The following is a 20,115-nucleotide window of genomic DNA, read 5'->3' as shown; positions in this document are numbered from 1 at the left end:
CCAACCTTCCGCGCTAGAGATGTGTAATTTACTTGGCTATCATTGTTTATCTCTCAATCAAACAGCGGTGTAGTCCAAGTTGCAGTCTTTGGTAACGCTGCAGCGATTTTACTCTTCAGATAATCTAGTACTTCCTTCCCGCCATACACAGGCAGCATCTCCAAGACAGTTGGGCTAAGTGCATTAAATGAAAACATAGACGAAATAAATCTATTTATGGAAGTGGAGGCAGCAGCAGCAATAAACTTGTTTTACTCGATGGACTCAGTCCGTGTAACCTTATAATGGAAATGATTCTACGTAGTATAATTTTCATGGGGCCGGTCCGAATCTGCCTTAGAGGCTTTACGCATGGTAAAGTGGCTACGCTGGTCGTGTGGAGCGACATGGTGGCTGTGATAGCGAATGGGGTCCAGAATGAGTATCACTGGCCGATAATATGGCCCATCAGAATAAGAAAGATTACTTCTTGTCTTATGTTGAAATATACACCGCGTATTACGACATTCTTTCTATAGTGGAGATGTTATCTCTAGTTCTTCATCCGAGACAAGCGAACTGATTGTTAGGAGACCACTGAAGCTAGTGTTGAGGAATGATGAAGGAGCTGCATGTCGTGATGTCTGACTAGGCTTCGCTTCAGCTTTCCGGAAGGGGACATCTTGCATATCAGCTTGCGTGTCAACCTCGCTTGGCTGGACCTCGCTTAACTACTGGCTGCTAGACAAAGAGGGCCCGGGACGGAGTTCTCGGCACCAGTTGGTACTTGGTTACTAGCAGAATTAGTAAATAGAGTCTAGAACAAGCACTGATAATTCTCGAAATCCTGTTGCCACGTGATAGTAAGCTTACAAATGAGAGTGTATAAGGCTGAGCTTTAATTGGCTGGAGCGGGGATCTCGGAGGGCGGGCCGCGCACCTTATCATTCCCTGATCGTCAATTTGACTCAGCCACTAGTCCGGAGGATATAGCACGGTCCATCATCGGGCCACGGCTCGTATTCGTGATTTTTCTGACATGGTACGTATTTGACCCACTTGATAGAAGAAATAAGCAGTTCAGCCGCAACTCAGCTGGTGTGTGTATGGCGTATATGGCGGCTTATTCTCATATTGCAACGCTGAACGTCTCCATAAGGCGAAAGTTTAGCATCACACATGTATTACATACACTACGTATTTATGTATTTTACATAAATTACATACATTACATACATTACGTACATATGTATTTTATATAAATTGTGTAAATTACGCTATAATTTTATGCATTTTTAATCTATTTTATGAAGTATTAAAAACAATGCCATTTCGTATGTCCGATTACATTGGTTACCCGTAGCGGTCCCACTTGGTTTGGCCAGATTTTGGTCCCTTATCAGCCCTATCATTTGCCGAGGTTTGAAGAAACTAGAGGATTCTGTATTTTTCAATTGAGTACACGCTTGGATGTCTATGGCAAATTTGTGATGTTTCTGGCACGAAATTTTCCTCCATAATGGAGAATCGAGACCCCTCGGTTGAATAGTTAGGCCGGCAGGGCATCACAGTTGTAACGTCATCTCACTATTACAGACGTTGTCGCATATTGAAGGCCGCATATTCTCACCGTCAAGCAACATTATTACTTTTCTGTATTACGCAAGTTCATAAGTTCTGTTGAATATATTTAATATTAAAGAATAGAAATAGCAAAAAACAACGAAACATAATCTATAAGCATCCATGGATAATCTATTGTCATTTTGATGTAGTGGCGTTAAGGTATGAGCGTGAGCGTCAAGCAAACCATATTTTTTATGCAATCATTGGGCCTTGCCTGTAATCTCATGTGTCTTCCAGGCTTCAATAACTTGCTCAATAAAGTTATCATCAACAAGTCGCGTTGACTCTCTCAAAGCTAGGCTTGAAGCTTCGGCAGCGGCTGTGTCAAAAGTAATCCTACCGTCTCTATGCGTTTGTTTACGCCAGAATTCAAGCAGCTTTCTGCTAGGGTTGCTGCTTGTATCCTCTGTACTTGCTTCAAGGCGTTCTAACCATTCCTGCCACGGAACGGTATCAAATTTCAGTCCAGCGCGAAGCAGAGACGGCAAAAGATCATCCTTCCATGAGAAAGTGCGCGGATTGACGAGGTTGTAGACAAGCTGCGTAGAATCCACTGTATGCTCAATGCCGGCGAGCTGCAGGATCGTGTCGGCCAGCGTATCAGCCTCTATCCAGTCACAAGTGTCGCGCCCAGTATCAAGGATGGGTAATGCTCCAGCAGAATCTTTGTTAGCGGAACGGATCATGAGCGGCACCGCTTCAGATGGATTCCAGAGTTTGGTTCCACGACGCCGTCCTGGGATGATCTGGCCGATGCGTAGCACGGTTGCATTCGCACCGATTTTACTGGCTGATTCAATGATGTACTCTCCAACAAGTTTTGATTGCGAGTATCCCATCGGGGAACAGATATCAAATGATGGGATCAGTGCCGAAGCGATAGTTGCAGGGCCCGGACTCGCTTGGGCTGTTCCTATCGAGGAGCAGAATAACAAGCGCGCATTTCGGACCGACTGCAAACCAAAGGCCAACAGGTTGTGCAGGCCAAGAAGTTGTGGTTCGAATGCGGTAAGATGAATTGCGAAGTTCACTGCCCAAGCACAGTGGATTATATGGGTGACCTCTGATTTCAATTTTTGGTACAATCCCGCAGTCTGGAGACCGAAACTTTCCTGTGTGGTATCGGCGTAAAGAGGTATGACTTTATTTAGAGGAATGCTAAGCCCTTTAGTCTGTAAAGAATGCTCTAGACGAGCCAGTGGAATTTGTCCATCCTCGCTGCCAGGCCGCGTAAAGGCATATACTTTGCTAACACTGCTTGAGGCTACCAGCGCGGCAAGAATATGAGCCCCTAAGAATCCGGTGACGCCAGTTAAGATCTGGAATTTTCAGTCAGAGAATGCAAGTAGGCTCTAGAGGGCAAGCTTCGGTTGCAACGACTTACAATGACATGGTTGTTGTTTAGAGACGTTGGCAATGTTCCATTCACATGTTTCTCATACTTCGCAAAATCACCATATTTGTCGATAAAACTGTTCATAGTATTTATATCCATGTCTCTCCCATTCTCAGAGTTTTCTCCTGTGCGAATGGCATGTAGTCTCCTGGCAAGCCGCTGGGTATTTCCGCAGTCAAAAACTATCATAGATGTGCATTCTGACTCCCGACCTCCAAGGTCAAGATTTTTTAATATCACACCTCGAAGGTAAATTGCCTGAAGACTGTCCATGCCTGCGGTGAAGAAGTCGGTATTAACATCCTCAAGCTCATAACCTCTAGCCCTAATATTGCCAAGAATCCAGTTTTCGAGTTCTGGTATGGTTAGTTGAAGAGACTGTACTTTGCTGAAGCTTTCAGCAGCTACATAGATGGTATCGATGAGGTCGGCGAACTGCTCGTAAATGAGTCCACGCTTGATGGAATTTTTGTCCGTTAAGGGGCACTCGACATCCATCGGGAGGATTGCTACCATTTCTTTGTTGATTTGAGAGAATGATTCAGCATGGCTGTTCGCATATTTAATACTAGGCCAAACCTGGTTAAGAAATTCCTTGTCGTCTAGGTGACTCGTGCCCAGCTCTCGGAACAGTAACAACCCGGGTACCTCACGACCAATACCAAAAACAACAGCTTCTTTGACAAGTGGATTTTGTTTAATCCGAGCCTCAATGCTGAGTGGCAATACCTTTTCGCCGTTGATGAGCGTGATGCGGTCATCCAATCTACCAACAAACTTCCATGCATTAGAAAGAGTTGGGTGGGGTACAAAAAGGTCACTTGTCCGCCACGAATAAGGTGGATCGTCTGAATTCGAAAGTGTCTTGCCTTTGTGGCCATCAAGAACGACGCATTCGTACTTTTCATCGTCGACTGGCTTGAATATTATGTACGGCGCAACGTGTGCTGGTGGCCGAAGGTAATTCCACGCCTTGTCTTCGCGGGGCCTGTAGGCCGAGCTCAAGATAAGTCCAGTTTCGGTCCTACTCAACTTGTAAGCAAGACTCTTCCCGATATTTTTAAATTCCCGTAGATTTGTACATACGATCCAAATTGCATGCCAATATGTACACCGGCTTCAGTGAGCATGTCACCGAGCTCATCAGGCAGCTTACTCCCTCCACTGCTCACGAATCGACAATTCTTGATAGCATCAATCCCATCAGGCTTCTCGGCCAATAGCTTTAAAATATATGGAACTGTCCACATGATATCAGGGTTGGCTGCTTTAACGGCGGCTGTGACAGTATCATGAGTCTGCGGTACATAACCGCTCATTGCGAAGATGGTTCTGCGCTTGTGGATTGCTTGCATGTATGACATCATTCCAAGAGCATGCGAAAAGGGCATGCTTATAAAAGCAGTAGCATCTAGGGCGTACACACCCGCCGCAAGCAACTTTTGGTGATTGTAATCAATAGGCTTCGGGAGACCAGTCGAACCGGAACTGTGGAGGATTAGACATCGTCGATAGTGTTCCTTGGCGTAATCAACCCCCTCGAGTAGGAATTCTGGAGTTTGGGCGTGCTTTGAATTATCGTACTCATCACGCTGCACGATCGGGTGCAACTCTAAATCATCAAGAGCATCAAGCTTGAAGGACGTATGGGCTGGAGCGTATAGCAATGCATGACGACCATTTTGTATTCGGGCTAAGAGTTCTTTGACGGCGCTCGGCGGGAGACGAGGGGAGAGCTGAAAGACAGTATATCCCAATCTGATCAGTCCGAATATATTCACAATATAATCAAGGTCCGTGGGAGAGCATATGCCAATGACGACTTCCTCATTCTATGATATTCAAGATTTGTCAGTTTTCGTGTGTAAAGTGAAGTGAAAGGGAAAGAAGAAAGAAAGAAAGAAAACATATATCATACCGTTGGCGGAAACCCTTTTTCTATCAGGCATTTCGCCGCACCATCTACGAAGCGACTCAAAGTCGCGCCAGTTATCAGCTCGTAGTCTGTGTAACCCTGCCTCGTCTTTGGAAATGCGATGAGGGGCGTCTGGTCTTCATCGACAGCACGCTGTCGCAACAATTGATCCAAAGTCCAAAGTTTGCCTGACTCCGACATTTTGCTGTAGAGAATTCCTACACAATTGGAGCTTTGCGGTACGTTTGGTCAGTTGAAATTAGAAGTTGAACATCGGTCGGGCCTGGTTGTACCTGTGAACAAAACATTAAGCAGGATGCTAATATCTGCGATTAGTAATTACATCGGCAGTCTTTCCAAGTCGGAAACACGAAGCAGAGGTCTGATTCTCTTTTGCGCAGCATCAAAACGAATCCACCGATTAGTGTTCATGCAACAGCTCTGACCCGACATAAGACCTTGTAATTTTCAGTAAGAGTATAATAGCCCCATAATTAGGAATGATTCAAATTATGCCTTGCTATCACGTAAGAATTTAGGCTTTATTATCATGTAAGAATTTAGGCTTTGTAACGAAAATAAGGATTTCAGGGTAAAGCCTCGGTTTTTAGCCCTCAATAACGGCCCAGGTGCGTATTTCACCGGCACCCCTGCAACCTTTTAGCGCGCGGACCCACACCCGTGCCGAGTATTATATTGGTTGTTGTAAATCACGAATACGAGAACTTATCAGTCTGCCAAGGTGTTGTAATTGTCGTCAGTCTGGCCCTCGGTGAGATGATACCTGACCTTGCTACCTGTTTGCTGAGACAATGGGGTGAGGATTTGAGGACGTGTGCAGGGTCCACAATATTCAACTCGGATATCAACTCGGATATCAAAGGGTATTTCAAGGGTATTTGACAAGGCTCCGTTATAAATAATGTAGAGCAAGCAGACCGTTACGAGGCATAGAAGATAGATGAAGTTGAACCCTGCAAACTAGGCACAGCTGCTTCTTGCTACTCCAAGTAACATTCACATACTTCAAATCTTTCAGTATTTCCCAACATGTCTCCTGCAATACTTTCCAGTGATTCTATTGAAACCCCAGCCGCATCTTTTCCGGAAGTGCATATTCCCAGGGAGAAGAAGGCGGGTCTTCGTACCATATCTTTATATCAGCTTCAGGCTGGTTCCGCCTCAGAACGGAATCTTTTGCTTGAGACTTGTATGAGCGATGGGTTTTTCTACCTTGATCTCACACACCCAAACTTCTCCTCACTTTTGGATGTCGTCAATGCTACCTTCAACTGCTCGAAAGAGTTGTTCAACTATTCACCTGAGATCAAAGGCTTGTTTGACGTGGACAAGATCTCGGACTTGAAGGTGAACGGCTATAAGCCCAAGGGCCGAAACGTTGTCAGTAATGGCAAGGACGGCAAGAACGATGGATTCGAAAGCTGGGTGGTAAGACAAAAATTTCCTCGCGATATGTGAAAGACATATACTGAGCTTTACATGTATCTAGTTTCCACGGAACGGGATCTTCCATCTCTCAAATGAGCCTTTCCCACACCCCCCAGTAATTGCCAAGCATCTCCCAGACATCAGTGGCCTGATTGGTGGTCTCAGTTCTGCCGCCAATACCATACTTAGTTCCCTCTCTGATACCCTTTCCTTGCCGGCTGGTCAACGCCTCGAGGACTTCCAAGGGCTGAACCGCCCATCGCCCGATATTTTGCGTGTACTCAAGTACCACGCAAATTCTAACACCGATGTCATCCCACAGACGCCTCATACTGATCTCGGTAGTCTGACCTTTGTATTTTCGACGACTCCTGGCCTCCAGGTCCTGCCCCCCGGTGTCCAGCAAACGCCTGGTGCATCCAGTGAATCTGACTGGCTCTACGTTGAGCCACGACCTGGGCATGCCATCGTGAATATCGGCGACTGTATCACTATAATGACCAATGGTGTTCTCAAAAGTGCCCTTCACCGTGTCGGCCCTGTCACTGGATCCGCAATGCCAGAACGTTACAGCATGGCGTACCTCATGAGGCCTGAGGATGAAACAGTGCTTCGCGCTCTAGATAGTCCTCTCATCCCTAAGTCTGTGGTTGTTGGAGAAGATGCTGTTACGAGTGGTACCTGGATTAGAAAGAAGTTCAAGGCCCTTCGTGGCCAAAAAGATGCGGGGAATATGGATAAAATCCTTACTGGAGGAAGGGGAGTTTTGGAACAGAGCGTAAATTGAATACTGAGTGGATTTGATCTTGTAGTTAGTTTTTCATTGGAGAGAGATAATCTAGGTTGAATGGCCAAACTGTTTTTTACATAAGTTATTTTCCTAATTTTTTAACGTATGTGTGACGATCAATCTTGAAACTAGCTAGAGCCTCATAAGGAGAACATACAGCATATTAAATACATCCTTGGCTGCAAAGTCCTAGCATTAGCTGAAAACAGCAGTGAAAATTTGATTTCCCGCACAACAGTACAAACACATACTATATCGGCTGCCGCCTGAAAAAAATATGTTAGATATTATGTGTCCAAAAGATGGCTAGGTAGTGTGTCTACATACTTTAAAACTAATAATACAATATGCATCATCATCACATGCCCTCTTGATAAAGATATGTTGAAAAAATAATGTCAAATTTCTGGTTACAGTTTCACTCACTTGCTATACTAGCCGCATTCATTGATAGAATGGTTGGATTTTTGACATGGGCTTCATGCTCATCAAATTTCAAAAACAACTTAAGAACAGTATATTTCTAGTCTAAAAGATTTGATAGTGTTAAAATCAGTTTACTTTCCCGTACATCCCATCAAGCTCTCATTAAATCCAAATCATGTTAGGGCAGTCTATATCCTCTCAATAGCAAAATTTTTCTGATCCCAGCATGCCGCTGCAAGATCTCACACAGAAACTTCTACTGTATGTTCCTGCACTGTATGTTTCTCATCTGCCAGAGACTGTCCAACCATTATTGTAGGAATTGATTCCTCCGCCGGGGAAGATGTAGTGGAGGCCTCTTGCCGCTGGCGTACGGCAGTTGCTAAGCGTTCCAGAATCGACTCTGTTTCATTCCAGCTTACACAACCATCTGTAATACTAACACCATACTTCAAGCATTCTTTAGACCCTTTAACAGGTACATCTTGCCGGCCTATACAAAGGATAAGTAGTTAGCAGATGAATTTTAACCACCATCAGATCAACCGTATGACATACCTTCATTGATGTTACTCTCAATCATGACTCCCGTGATAGGGGCACCAAGAGCTATTTGATCTGCAAGACACGCTGCAACAGCCCCTTGGTTGCGGTAGTCCTTTGATGAGTTACCATGACTGCAGTCGACAACAATGGCAGGCTTTTTTCCCGCACGGAGGAGCTCCGCTTCAGCAGCTTGGATATCCTTGGGGCTGAAGTTGGGCCCTTGGCTGCCTCCTCGAAGGATTACAAAGGTATCAGGATTTCCGCCGCTCATATGATACGCTAGAGAGGAGTCTTCATCAAAGCCGACGACGGTGTGCGGTCGAGATGCAGCTTTCATGGCATCAACCGCGACCTTAAGCCCGCCATCAGTGCCATTCTTGATTCCTATCGGCATGGGCATGTCACTGGCCATCTCACGATGGGTCTGACTCTCGGTAGTGCGAGCGCCAATGACACCGAGGGATACTATATCGTCCAAGTAGTACACAAGAAGTGGGTTCAGGAGCTCTGTGGCGACTGGGAGACCCTTCTTTGCGACTTCGAGCATAACATTGCGTGCTGTATACACCCCCTTAGATAGGTCTGGGATAGAGCTTTGGTTCAGATTTTCGAGGTCTTGCGCATAGTCTGGGTCATGGATCAACCCTTTCCATCCAACAGTCGATCTTGGTTTCTCGATATAAACACGCATGATTATGACAAGCTCGCGCTGATGTTTATCGGCCGCCTCGGCAAGCAGAGAAGCATACTCGAGGGCAGCGTTCGTGTCATGAATGCTACACGGTCCGACAACTACCATCAGGCGGTCATCAGAAACTTGATGTGACAGAAGGTTTCGAATAGCATTGCGACTGCTTTCTACATGTCTTTTTGTTGATTCATCCTATATATAATAAGTACGGATAAGAACGTGGCCTTGAAAAGAAAAGTACTAACCAGAGCTAACGTAGACTTCACCCTGCTTGGTTTAGGAAGAGGCACATTGAAGCTCTTCACAGGCTCATAGATTGTCGATGGCATGTTGGAGACTGTTATAAGAAGCTTTGATGTCTATTATCACAGACAAAGGGCTTATAAATGAACAAGTCTTTGAATGATTTCTAGGTATGAGAGGAATAGAAGTATCAATGATGAGTCGGTCAATGAACACAGAGATATATATACTATACGGTATATATCTGTTACAAACGCTGCTCGATGACGATTAATACAGAATGCAGGCCTTCCATTTGCTTATCTGCACGATATGTCTCTCCGGCTCTCGCACATGTCTAAATCCTAGCACGAGCAGGGGGGCTCCATGGTTCAACAAATCATCGATGAATCCGAGGATACCAGGGTACACAAGAACTGGGAAATCTCACAATTGCTGATGCAATGCTATCATTAGTATGCATCCTGCTCACCGGGATACAACTGACGCTAGTACATCACGAATACGGGAAAAAAATGAGCCAAGAATTATACCGTATTACGGTGTGACAGTAATGATACACGCAAATACTTACTTACAAGTGCATTACGGCTAGTATTACTTACAAACCATCAGCACTTATCACAGGCAGACAAGTTACAACGAATCAGCCCTAAACCTTATACATCACTAAAGAAAGGCAACGTGGAATTTGATAGCATGGCTCCACCGCCGTCTTATTGATGACGGGGATCCATGCACCCACTACTGCACCTCGGAGATTTACGTATCACGACATGTTAATCCACCCAAGGCTATGATTTAATGCAACATTCTAAATACGCGTGGTTTCGTATTGAACTAACATACTAAGTAAGCAGTGGATCTGGCAAGTCTTCGTAGTGGCACAGCCACAACAAACTATAATTGATAGATCAATCAGCCAATAAACCAACCAACCAACTAGCCATACCAGGATGCTGCTATTTCTCTAGAACAATTCTTCCATTTTTCGCGAAGATGCTAAATTAAGAAATATTAGACGAATACGGATCCAAGGAAGGATTCTACCGTCAGCCTTTGGAGAGGCTCGGGCGAAAATACGAGGCGAAAGATCCATCTAGACACAGTATCTCAGCCAATCGCAGATTTGTGTAAGACGATGGCTTCAAAAAACAAATGAATAATATGCTAGTATTTACGAAATTAAGACTTAAAATCCTTTACAGTCAGCGTAGACCCCCAAATGGATTCTCTGATGGATACGAGATTGTAAAGTCTATATTGGAGCTATGGATATACTTTTCGGAATACGAAATTTAATAATGTTTTGGATTTTTAGTAACGTTTGTTTAGCTTTGGGGGCCACAGGATAGCTGTAGCTCATAAAATATGTTGGTATATATTTGAGAGAAAGGAAGAAGCAGTCCAGAGTTGAACCTCTATTCACACAATTCCACGTCCTCAACTGACGTGACCTTGAGTATTTTCGTGAAGGGCTTAAACCATTCGTTCCCAAATCATGTTGTCACCATTTCCTCCATCAACATTCATTATTAACTTGCTCGCCGGGGCTTTGCCATTATTTGGTGGCCTCACCAATGAGCAGACGAATGGGTGAGTAAATGAGCAAGCATCAATTCGAGAAGAGACATTGATGGTCGTCTTTGTATTAGAAACCTGAATGCTACTTCCTGGCAGAATCTTCCAGAATTCTTGCCTGGCAGCGTGAGTCCCTCGATTTCAACATTTTGATACACGTATTAACGAACTTCAGATTCTACAACATGGATATCCATGGGGCTCTCTTAAGTATGAGCCTGATACCGTAAACGAGCCACTTCCCGAAACCAACGTCACACGAAAGTATCATTTTAATGTTGCACCGGGTACTCTTGCTCCCGATGGATATCAAAAGCAAATGCTTCTTATCAATGGACAGTATCCTGGGCCATTGATAGAAGCCAACTGGGGTGACTGGATCGAGATTACGGTCACCAACTCTCTCCAAGACCTAGACGAAGGAACATCAATCCATTGGCATGGGATACGTCAATATCAGACTCAGTATGCGGATGGTGTACCAGGATGTGAGTGTACACTTGATAATTTAAAGTTGAAACACGGCTAACTGCGACAAGTGACACAATGTCCCATCGCTCCGGGGTCGAATTTCACTTACAGATTCCGCGCTGATCATGTTGGAAGCAGCTGGTACCATTCGCACTATTCAGCCCAGCTCACTTCTGGGTTGGTAGGTCCCATGGTCTTTTATGGTCCAAAACCGGCACCATATGACATCGACCTAGGTCCCGTGTTGCTTAGCGACAGTAAGTCGGCATTGGTCTCTCAAAGACAAGTAAATACTAACGGACAAAACTAAGTGTATCATCCCTACTACGAAAAGCTGGTTGAAACAGTGAACAGTAATTCTTCTGGAGTTCATTTTGCTTTCTCGGACAACAGTGTTATAAATGGCAAGATGGTCTGGGACTGCAGTAGAGCGACAAATGGAACACCTTGTGTGAGCAACGCTGGTGTTTCTAAATTCCAGTTCCAGCCAGGAAAAAGTCATTTGCTGCGCCTAGTGAATACTGGATCATCTGGCCTTCAATTTTTCACAATCGATGAGCATGATCTTACGGTCATTGCAAACGATTACGTTCCAATCAAGCCATACCAGACGAATTCCGTCACCCTTGGCGTGAGTACACCTTATGAATGTGAAACCAAAAATTACTCTTCCTGACATGAATTCCAGGTTGGCCAAAGAGCGGATGTCATTGTTCATGGAAAGACAGGAGCTGATGCAGAGCGGAACTACTGGATGCGCGCCAATCTTTCGGTCCTCTGCACCCTCCCAGAGCAGCCCTACGGTCTCGCAGCAATCTACTACGACGAACAGGACTTGGTAGATGAAAAAACGCCCACCAGCGCTCCCCAGCCTTTGTACAATGCTGATATGCCGTGCGCAAATCCACCTTTAAATCTCACCAGTCCCGTGGCTCGCATTCCTGCCGCTCCTGCAGACCAAACCATCAATATCCAGATTCTCGATGTCAAAAATGAGACCGGCCACCCAGTATACCTGATCAATAACCAGACCTTCCGTGTCAACTACAATAAACCAATCTTGGATCTGGCTGAGGAGGGTATTTTCAACTACCCGGCGGACCCAGAGTGGAACGTTTATAATACTGGAAATAGCAGCGTCGTGCGTATAGTCTGGGAAAACCGGAAAGTTGACCCTTCGAACCCGGATTTCTACAATCTTACTTTCACGCATCCAATGCATTTGCACGGCCATGACTACCAGGTTCTTTCTTATGGTACAGGGGAGTGGGACGGAACTGTTATCAACGGTCACAATCCCATCCGGAGAGACACGACTCTCTTGCCCGCCAACGGACACTTGGTCGTGCAATTCGCCACAGATAACCCAGGAGTCTGGCCATTCCACTGCCATGTGGCCTGGCATGTCAGCACAGGCTTCCTCATAAATATCTTGGAGCGCCCAGATGATATCAAGGGGCAACAACGTATACAGAAGACCATCGACCAAACCTGCACAGCTTGGGACGCCTGGAGTAAGAGGAACATCGTCGATCAAATAGATAGTGGGTTATAGAGTGACTTATTGGGCAACCCCTAGACCGAAATTTCCTGTTTCGTTTCGTGAGCCAGTTTCATATTTTCATATCATAATAGACTTCTCTTCTACTCGTATTGCTCCCGCAAATTTCCTGCCGTCTCGGTTCTTGATCATAAGCTAGATAACTAACTAGTTATAAAATACGTTATTAGTAATTGACTCGCAATGTGTGGGCCGTTTACCGCTAGCTCAGATGATATTAACACTAAAATTCGTTCAATGCTGACAGGGTTGTTTTATTATTACGAGCGAAGGAACGAGTCTTGTCTGACAGTTAGCGGGGCGATGGTGGTATATTTAATTGATTTGTTTCCCCCACCCCGAGTTCAACATCAACGGCATTCCAAACACAAATCGCGTATCTAAAGTTTTAGAGCAAAAATACATTCAAAATTATCCCACGATGACCAAAGTACTCGTCACAGGTATGTGCTCTTCTTTACAACGCTTTACTCAATTCACTTGCTAAATTGATGAAAATAGGTGGATCAGGCTTCCTTGCCGGTATACATCTTTGAAAATTTGACCTTGTAGTCCTTGCTAAGATTTTTTTTTCTAGCTCACATCTTAGAAATTTTGGTCCATCGAGGATACGAGATAGTTACCACTGTTAGATCCGAGGACAAGGCCTCCAAGATCCGCGATGCGTATCCTAATGCTAAACTATCTATTGCTATCGTACCAGATATCGCGCAGCCCGATGCGTTTGATGAGGTAGTAAAGATTCCAGGTCTCGATTTTGTACTGCACAGTAAATATACGTCCCTAGTACCAACCGTGCCATGAGTTTGACTCTGATACATGAACAGCCGCCTCTCCTTTCCATTTCAATTGGTCAGATGCGAAGTCGGAACTCTTAGATCCAGCAATCACCGGAACCACATCTATTCTCAAGGCCATCAAGAAGTATGCCCCTAGCGTTAAACGGGTCGTCGTGACTAGCTCTTTCGTCTCAATGGTTTCCGTCGAGGGGCTTCAGGATCCTAACAAAGTCTACAATGAATCGGACTGGAATCCTATCACCTATGAAGATGGCCTGAACGGTAACAAGGTAAGCGCGTACAGAGCCTCCAAGACCGTTGCAGAGCGGTCTGCCTGGAAGTTTGTCGAGGAGGAGAAGCCCGCCTTCGACCTTGTCACCATCTGCCCTCCACTTGTCTTTGGGCCACGTGTGGATCGCCTGAGCTCACTCTCAGCCATAAACACCTCCAATGAGCGGTTTGTCGAGCTCATTCAAGGAAAGTGGAAGGACGAAATCCTTCCTTCTATTGGTGTCAATCTATGGGTCGATGTTCGCGATGTGGCATTCGCGCACATTGCGGCACTCGAGAAACCAGAGGCGGGTGGAAAGCGATTCTTCACCGTGACGGGCAAGTTTAGTAACAGAGAGATCGCGGCGGCAGCGCGAAGAAACTTTCCTGAACTGAAGGATAAACTTCCCTCGGAGGAGACGAAAGGTGGTGATTACCCTCCCGTGGTTCCTGGCTATGATAATTCCAGGGCAACCGAGATTTTGGGCATCAACTGGATTGATCTCGAGAAAAGCACTATTGACAATATCAAGAGTCTCCTGGCTGCCAGTGCTTAATGATCACGGCAGACAAGCCGCCGAAAAAGGATGGCTTATTAGATAGGTAAACGTGGTGTCATCAATATCAACAGTTGTTGCCCTGTGTTCTTTTTCACAACATTTCATTGCGTGTATACGAAGTAATCGTTGTAAAAAAAATGCAATATCTGCAGAAACAAATCATAAACACGCAAATTTTTGCTCTGTTCGTAAATGGTCACGCAAGCTTGGTCGCCCTTGAAATGTGTCAAACGAAGACAAGCAGCTCACCGTCCCAAACTATCTAAATCACTGATTTCTGCCATTCCCTAGAAACTTGGTGGAAATTATTACATGTCAACTTGTTAATATTATAGGGTCTCCTATGTCACACTCGATCTAAAGCTAGGCTTTTGAAATAATCCTAACATTATATATCATTTTATCTGTCGTAATTTTGTTCACGAGTGAACTCGCTGCAACTAATACATCTATGTCTATAATAGGATCAATAAGCACTAAAAGTAACCAACGACTCATAAACAGAGATATTGAAGAAATAGAGCCAAGTTGTGGCCATGAGCGAGATTGACTTAGTTTGTGATTTCAGGTCTTATAGGTAAAGATTTAGGCAACGGTGGAAGTACACTTCTCGAAGCCTCCCGGGATTTTTGCGCAAGAAGAGCATCCATGATGACAAGCGCGGACATGGCCTCAACAATTGGCACAGCCCTGGGTACAACACAGGGATCATGACGACCCTTAGCTTCTAGAATTCCTTCCTCGAAGTCATACTTGGTTGTAATTTGTGCCTGGCCAATGGTCGCAGGGGCTTTGAAAGCGATGCGGAAGTAGATATCGGCTCCATTCGAGATACCACCCTGAATACCCCCAGAATTGTTTGTTTTTGCGATCAATCGTTTCTTATCATTGAGTCCAGCAACTTCTGGTGCTGCCACGAATGGATCATTGTGAACTGAGCCGGGGATCTCGCAGCCACCAAAGCCAGAACCAATTTCAAATCCTTTCGTGGCAGGGATACTCATCATTGCGTGGCCAAGCTTTGCTTCCAATTTATCAAAGCAGGGCTCGCCTAGACCGGCTGGAACGTTTCGAATGACACACATGACGGTACCTCCAATACTATCTTTCTTATCACGGAAGGCCTCAATGACTTTAGCCATACGGCGAGAAGCTTCTGTATCAGGGCATCGAACAGGGGCAAACTCATCCACTTTCTCCCGAGTAATTGTTTCAATCAGTCTCAAAAAATTGGGATTTGTTGAGTAGGAAGGGTATTCAGGAGAAGGGGGGAAAAGGTCTTCCTTGCCAACAGATGAAACGAAGGCGACAATTTCGATATTATGGGCAAGCTTCAGATATTTCTCTGCAATAGCTCCAGCGGCAGCACGTCCTTTTCATTCTCCTCTCAGATTAACTCACTGGTTTTAGATCAAATATAAATAATAGAAAAACCGTACCAATTGTCTCGCGAGCACTGCTGCGACCTCCTCCACTACTAGCTTTAATTCCATACTTCTCAAGATAAGTGAAATCGGCATGGCTCGGACGAGGGAACATATCCATCGTGCTACCGCCATAGTCCTTGGGCCTTTGGTCCTCATTGCGAACAATCAAAGTGATTGGCGTACCGAGAGTAAATCCGTATTCTGTTCCGGACTGTATCTCAACCTTATCCTTCTCATCGCGAGGGGTAGTGAGGGCGCTTTGGCCAGGCCTCCGTCGAGTCATCTGGGGTTGAATATCATCTTCACTCAAAGCCATGCCAGGAGGGCAGCCATCCACGATGCACCCGACTGAACGGCAGTGCGACTCGCCATACCTTGTTTTAAGAACATTAGTCATAGATCGATAACTACAATGGATTTACAAACTTACGTCGTGACCCGGAAGTAGTCACCAAATGTCGACATGGTTAGCAAGATGTTTTTTCGAAGAATAGTAGATATCAAAGCTCTCTCCTGGAGCACTCGACCAAAATTTACCGGCAGTAAGGCAGATGCTACCTCGATTAGGATGTTTTTTGTGACTTCAGTCCTACTACTATTGTTGAAACTGTACGTGTCATCTATTTCTAAATATATATCTAATCAAGTCAGCGCGACACGAATACGAATCAATTGATAGCGTAATTCATTGCCGAACCGCCACTTCCAATACGCATCCAAAGTTACGTTAATCTTCACCCGTGATGGGGCTCGCCACGTGCTTATCGAGCCCAATACCGAACCAACTTTTCGATACCATCAAATACAGCATGTATGTAAAATATATGTAATACCAAAACATGGCGACATTCGGCGCTAAAATGGGCAACAGCGGCCCGGCCCCGGAGACTCCGCTATAGCCAATCGGTCCCTGTATACATTCGCAAGTTGTTATCGGTAAGCCGTGCATACGAGCGGGCGGGTCAGATCCGTATCGAGGATAAAGATATGTAATAATATGGTGCAAAGTGGCGCGCGCTAATTTAGTAAGGGGTTTCTGGTCAACCCTTATATCGTATTTACTCGCTGCCATCTCCATATCCGGGATAGTGAAGTCTTATCGATAATGACACTGACAAGAAATATCTGTCAAGCTTGATACGCAGCATTATGACTTATCGTCAATAAGCCCGTGGCTTGTCCCAGTGGAGCCATGGTGCGTGCCATACTTGACACACACTATTCTATCAGGTGTCAAATACTACTAAAAAATATCTCTAACGTACCAGCTCGGACGTTTGTCTGATATCTAAACTAACACTGCAAATCCCTTGGCGTGCGGGCTAGTTTTTAAAAACCGTTAGAACACCCTATCAAACGATAATTAGTAATAACCATGAATATTGCACAATATTTCAACAATATGAGAAATCCCAAAATCCGAATCCTTCGATAAAGCCGACACACTGACATTTTTCCCTCCAGACGATTCATTAATTTTGAGATGAATGAAGATTCTAGAATAACAAAGCCGTTGTACCAAGATTAGGTTCTTATCAATGTCGACTGAACCAAACCATGCAAATGTCCTCAGGATTGCTATTATCGGGGGCGGTCCGGCTGGACTCGGTGCTGCAATTGCGTTATCAGCCTTGCCGAATGTCAGAATAACGCTGTACGAAAAGGCTCGCGAGCTGAGAGAAGTCGGTGCCGGAATCAGTATTGGATACAACTGTTGGAAGGTTCTTGAACTTCTTGGGGCTGCTGAAGATGTGCGGGGACACTTGCAGCAGAATGTGCTTTATCGGTAGGCGAATGATATTCTCTTTTGTCAACTGTTGCATGCAAGAAATTGTACTGGTTCCAACTTTTCAAGAGTTCGACGCACGTATTTCTGATGTCTATTTGCTTACACGTGTATTCACCCGAAAAGAAATGGACTGTCTGGTGAAATTAAACGCGTGAAACCTGCTCCGTCTTCAGTTCCCCTCAAGTACCGGTCTAGACGGGTGAAGAGAACAAGACTGCAAGCTGCTTTAATATCGAAAGTTCCACCAGGAATTATACAGCTCAATAAAAAATTGGTATCAATTCACGATGCTGGGACGCAAGGTGTCCATCTCACCTTTGAAGATGGGGCTAAGACGACAGCGGATCTAGTAGTCGGTGGAGATGGGATTCGCTCTGTAAGTTTTTCTATTCTCTACTTCCGCATTCTAAGGCTTGAAACTTTGCAATTGCTAAAGTCCGGGAAGGTAATCAGAACATCACTATTCCCAGAACATATTACAAAATTCACGGGTATGAATAGATAAATAGATCATTTCACTTATCATGACCGTTAACAGCAACTAGGTACAACTATTTGGCGGACCCTGATTCCAGCTAAATCTCTATCTCACATCCACGACTTATTTCCGGATACATCATGGTGGCATGGCCCTTCAGGGCACTGTTATTTCTCGCTGGTTGATGATCCTTCTGAATTTCTAGATTCCAGCACCTCATCATCATCTGAGCAAATGATCGAGGTTTCGTGTCGTTATCTCATAGATCCAGCCCTTGATACTGAGAAGAGGTTTAGTTGGGGGGTCCCCGCAACAAATGAGCGAGTCAATGTTCACTTTACGGTAATAACTTTCCACTTTGCAATTTTTCAGATTCGATATAGGATCTAAAGCAGAGAGCTGAACTGGTTATTCCGACTCACAGCAATACGACCGCCGAGTACGCGATGCACTTTCTCGCGTCCCAGAAGGAGGTTGGAAAGAATTTTCTGCCTTTTCAGGGCCGAGACTCGAAAGGCTTGTGGGATGGGGCAAAGTGGTATTATTGGGAGACGCCAGCCACCCACTATCTGGTGAATCAATCCACACATCCGTCTATCGCACTGCCGTGTACAAAGTATGCTCATTTATTGATTGTTATTTCCCATAGGTGCATTTGGTTCCGGCGCGGCTTTCGCTTTGGAAGATGGCTGGATTCTTGCTCGAGCAATAGAACTTGTTACCAGCAGAGCTTCATCAACCTTTTCAGATAGTGATCATGACAGACAGGTCATTAAGGCACGAAATATCGCCGACGCTCTGGAAATTTTTAATGATATTCGCTCCCCATACTATCGACGAATGTATGAACACCTAGACAGTCAAAAAGCGAAAGTTAGTCGAGCACAAACCGAGGCTAAAAGCCAAAGTAGCGACCCGACATATATTTTTGAGAGCGTCCTTGCATCGCGTCTCGAAGCATTTCCCGTAGGTGATGAGTTGAGTTGGATCTATAAAAACGATATTGCGATTATATGGCAACAATACCTCCGATCAAAGCGAGAAGGTGAGATTTCTTCGATAACTCTAATTTGTGATAATTGATTGAATCAAAAGTGCACTATCTAACTGGCGTTAGCGCGCACTGCAGCACGCATATAGATCTGTCGAATATGGACAATTTATCCTTCAACTATCTGTACCCTTGACTGCCACTTTCGTATATACATTGGACTCTGAGCATTACAATAATCCCGAAAGTGAGCAATAAAAAAAGATGCCGAAGATCCGGACGGTTTTGTCTGGCAAAATTTGACGGCAAAGAACTGAAAGCATGGAAAAGGATCCTGTTTCCATAAAAAGAAAACGAAAGCAAGACATAAATTAAAAGAGAAAATAACATTGAAGGAACATATGTTAAATTATTCTTAGATCGTATTCACAGAGAGTAATTGATGACTATTCACTCAATTCCGAAATTTCTATCGGCATCGCCTTCAAGTTTGCCAGTAATATCATAATTTCAGTTGAGTAACATTTATACGTGTCTTCTCGCTGGTCTTGAAATTGAACATTCAGAGTTATGGTGGCTCAACTAGGATTTTTAATCCTCGACTTCTAAAATGACTGAACACTTGTATCGACATTCTTCTTTGACCATTAAGGTTCAAGGACAGTATTCAAAGATCTAATACGTATAAGAGGAGATTAAGGCTGAGTCCAAAATTATGAGGTATACTCTTTGGAAGGTTTTCGACTACTTAAGGAACAGTTACATACTGTTAGGATCTTGCGTAAGGTTATTCTTGGCAATTTCTGTGACGAGGGAAAGTCACCCAAATAAGGCCTGGGATTTGCCAAAGAGTGGGTTTTTATAGATGTTATGGTGCAACTTCCACGTCAAGGATAACTCAAGTTGAAAGATCATATTGTGGTCTTAAAAACCGGTATTGTATTCTCAACAAATAGGAGAAAATAATACAGAGTTAGAACGACATGATTAAAGAGCTCCAGACCAAAGCCAGTCGGCCGACTAGTGCAAGCAGCTTCGGGAATAGCTGGATACGATTTCGAAGACGGCAAGCTGTAGCTAAAAACGACAACGCTTACACCAGGACAGACATTTAACAAATATAAAATAGCTATTCTCATATACCAGT

The 20,115-nt window shown here is 44.6% G+C and overlaps 6 protein-coding genes across 6 annotated transcripts; 3 read left to right on the top strand and 3 right to left on the bottom strand.

Moving 5' to 3' along the window:
* Positions 1-1,805: 1,805 nt before the first annotated feature.
* TRUGW13939_05500 (uncharacterized protein) lies at positions 1,806-5,224 on the bottom strand (the record flags this gene model as incomplete). The annotated part of the gene is made up of 4 exons (XM_035488663.1): positions 1,806-2,924; positions 2,990-4,025; positions 4,088-4,833; positions 5,210-5,224. The coding sequence occupies 4 exons, from the start codon at positions 5,222-5,224 to the stop codon at positions 1,806-1,808; spliced, it is 2,916 nt and encodes a 971-aa protein (XP_035344556.1).
* A 742-nt stretch (positions 5,225-5,966) lies between these two features.
* On the top strand, positions 5,967-7,152 carry TRUGW13939_05499 (uncharacterized protein; the record flags this gene model as incomplete). The annotated part of the gene is made up of 2 exons (XM_035488662.1): positions 5,967-6,365; positions 6,427-7,152. The coding sequence occupies 2 exons, from the start codon at positions 5,967-5,969 to the stop codon at positions 7,150-7,152; spliced, it is 1,125 nt and encodes a 374-aa protein (XP_035344555.1).
* Positions 7,153-7,823: 671 nt separating this feature from the next.
* On the bottom strand, positions 7,824-9,147 carry TRUGW13939_05498 (uncharacterized protein; the record flags this gene model as incomplete). Its single annotated transcript, XM_035488661.1, has 3 exons — positions 7,824-8,074; positions 8,140-9,010; positions 9,064-9,147. 3 exons carry the CDS (start codon positions 9,145-9,147, stop codon positions 7,824-7,826), a joined length of 1,206 nt encoding a protein of 401 aa, XP_035344554.1.
* A 3,948-nt stretch (positions 9,148-13,095) lies between these two features.
* Positions 13,096-14,280, top strand: TRUGW13939_05497 (uncharacterized protein; the record flags this gene model as incomplete). Its single annotated transcript, XM_035488660.1, has 4 exons — positions 13,096-13,117; positions 13,176-13,196; positions 13,252-13,443; positions 13,502-14,280. The coding sequence occupies 4 exons, from the start codon at positions 13,096-13,098 to the stop codon at positions 14,278-14,280; spliced, it is 1,014 nt and encodes a 337-aa protein (XP_035344553.1).
* Positions 14,281-14,834: 554 nt separating this feature from the next.
* Positions 14,835-16,175, bottom strand: TRUGW13939_05496 (uncharacterized protein; the record flags this gene model as incomplete). The annotated part of the gene is made up of 3 exons (XM_035488659.1): positions 14,835-15,655; positions 15,723-16,084; positions 16,141-16,175. 3 exons carry the CDS (start codon positions 16,173-16,175, stop codon positions 14,835-14,837), a joined length of 1,218 nt encoding a protein of 405 aa, XP_035344552.1.
* Positions 16,176-17,248: 1,073 nt separating this feature from the next.
* On the top strand, positions 17,249-19,117 carry TRUGW13939_05495 (uncharacterized protein; the record flags this gene model as incomplete). Its single annotated transcript, XM_035488658.1, has 7 exons — positions 17,249-17,496; positions 17,623-17,875; positions 17,945-17,990; positions 18,045-18,319; positions 18,402-18,549; positions 18,627-19,022; positions 19,095-19,117. 7 exons carry the CDS (start codon positions 17,249-17,251, stop codon positions 19,115-19,117), a joined length of 1,389 nt encoding a protein of 462 aa, XP_035344551.1.
* Positions 19,118-20,115: the final 998 nt, after the last annotated feature.

The sequence above is a fragment of the Talaromyces rugulosus genome, chromosome III (genome assembly GCF_013368755.1).
Source record: "Talaromyces rugulosus chromosome III, complete sequence".
Lineage (NCBI taxonomy): Eukaryota > Fungi > Ascomycota > Eurotiomycetes > Eurotiales > Trichocomaceae > Talaromyces > Talaromyces rugulosus.
Note: the sequence above shows the minus strand (reverse complement) of the source record. Positions and strands in the feature narration are given on the sequence as shown.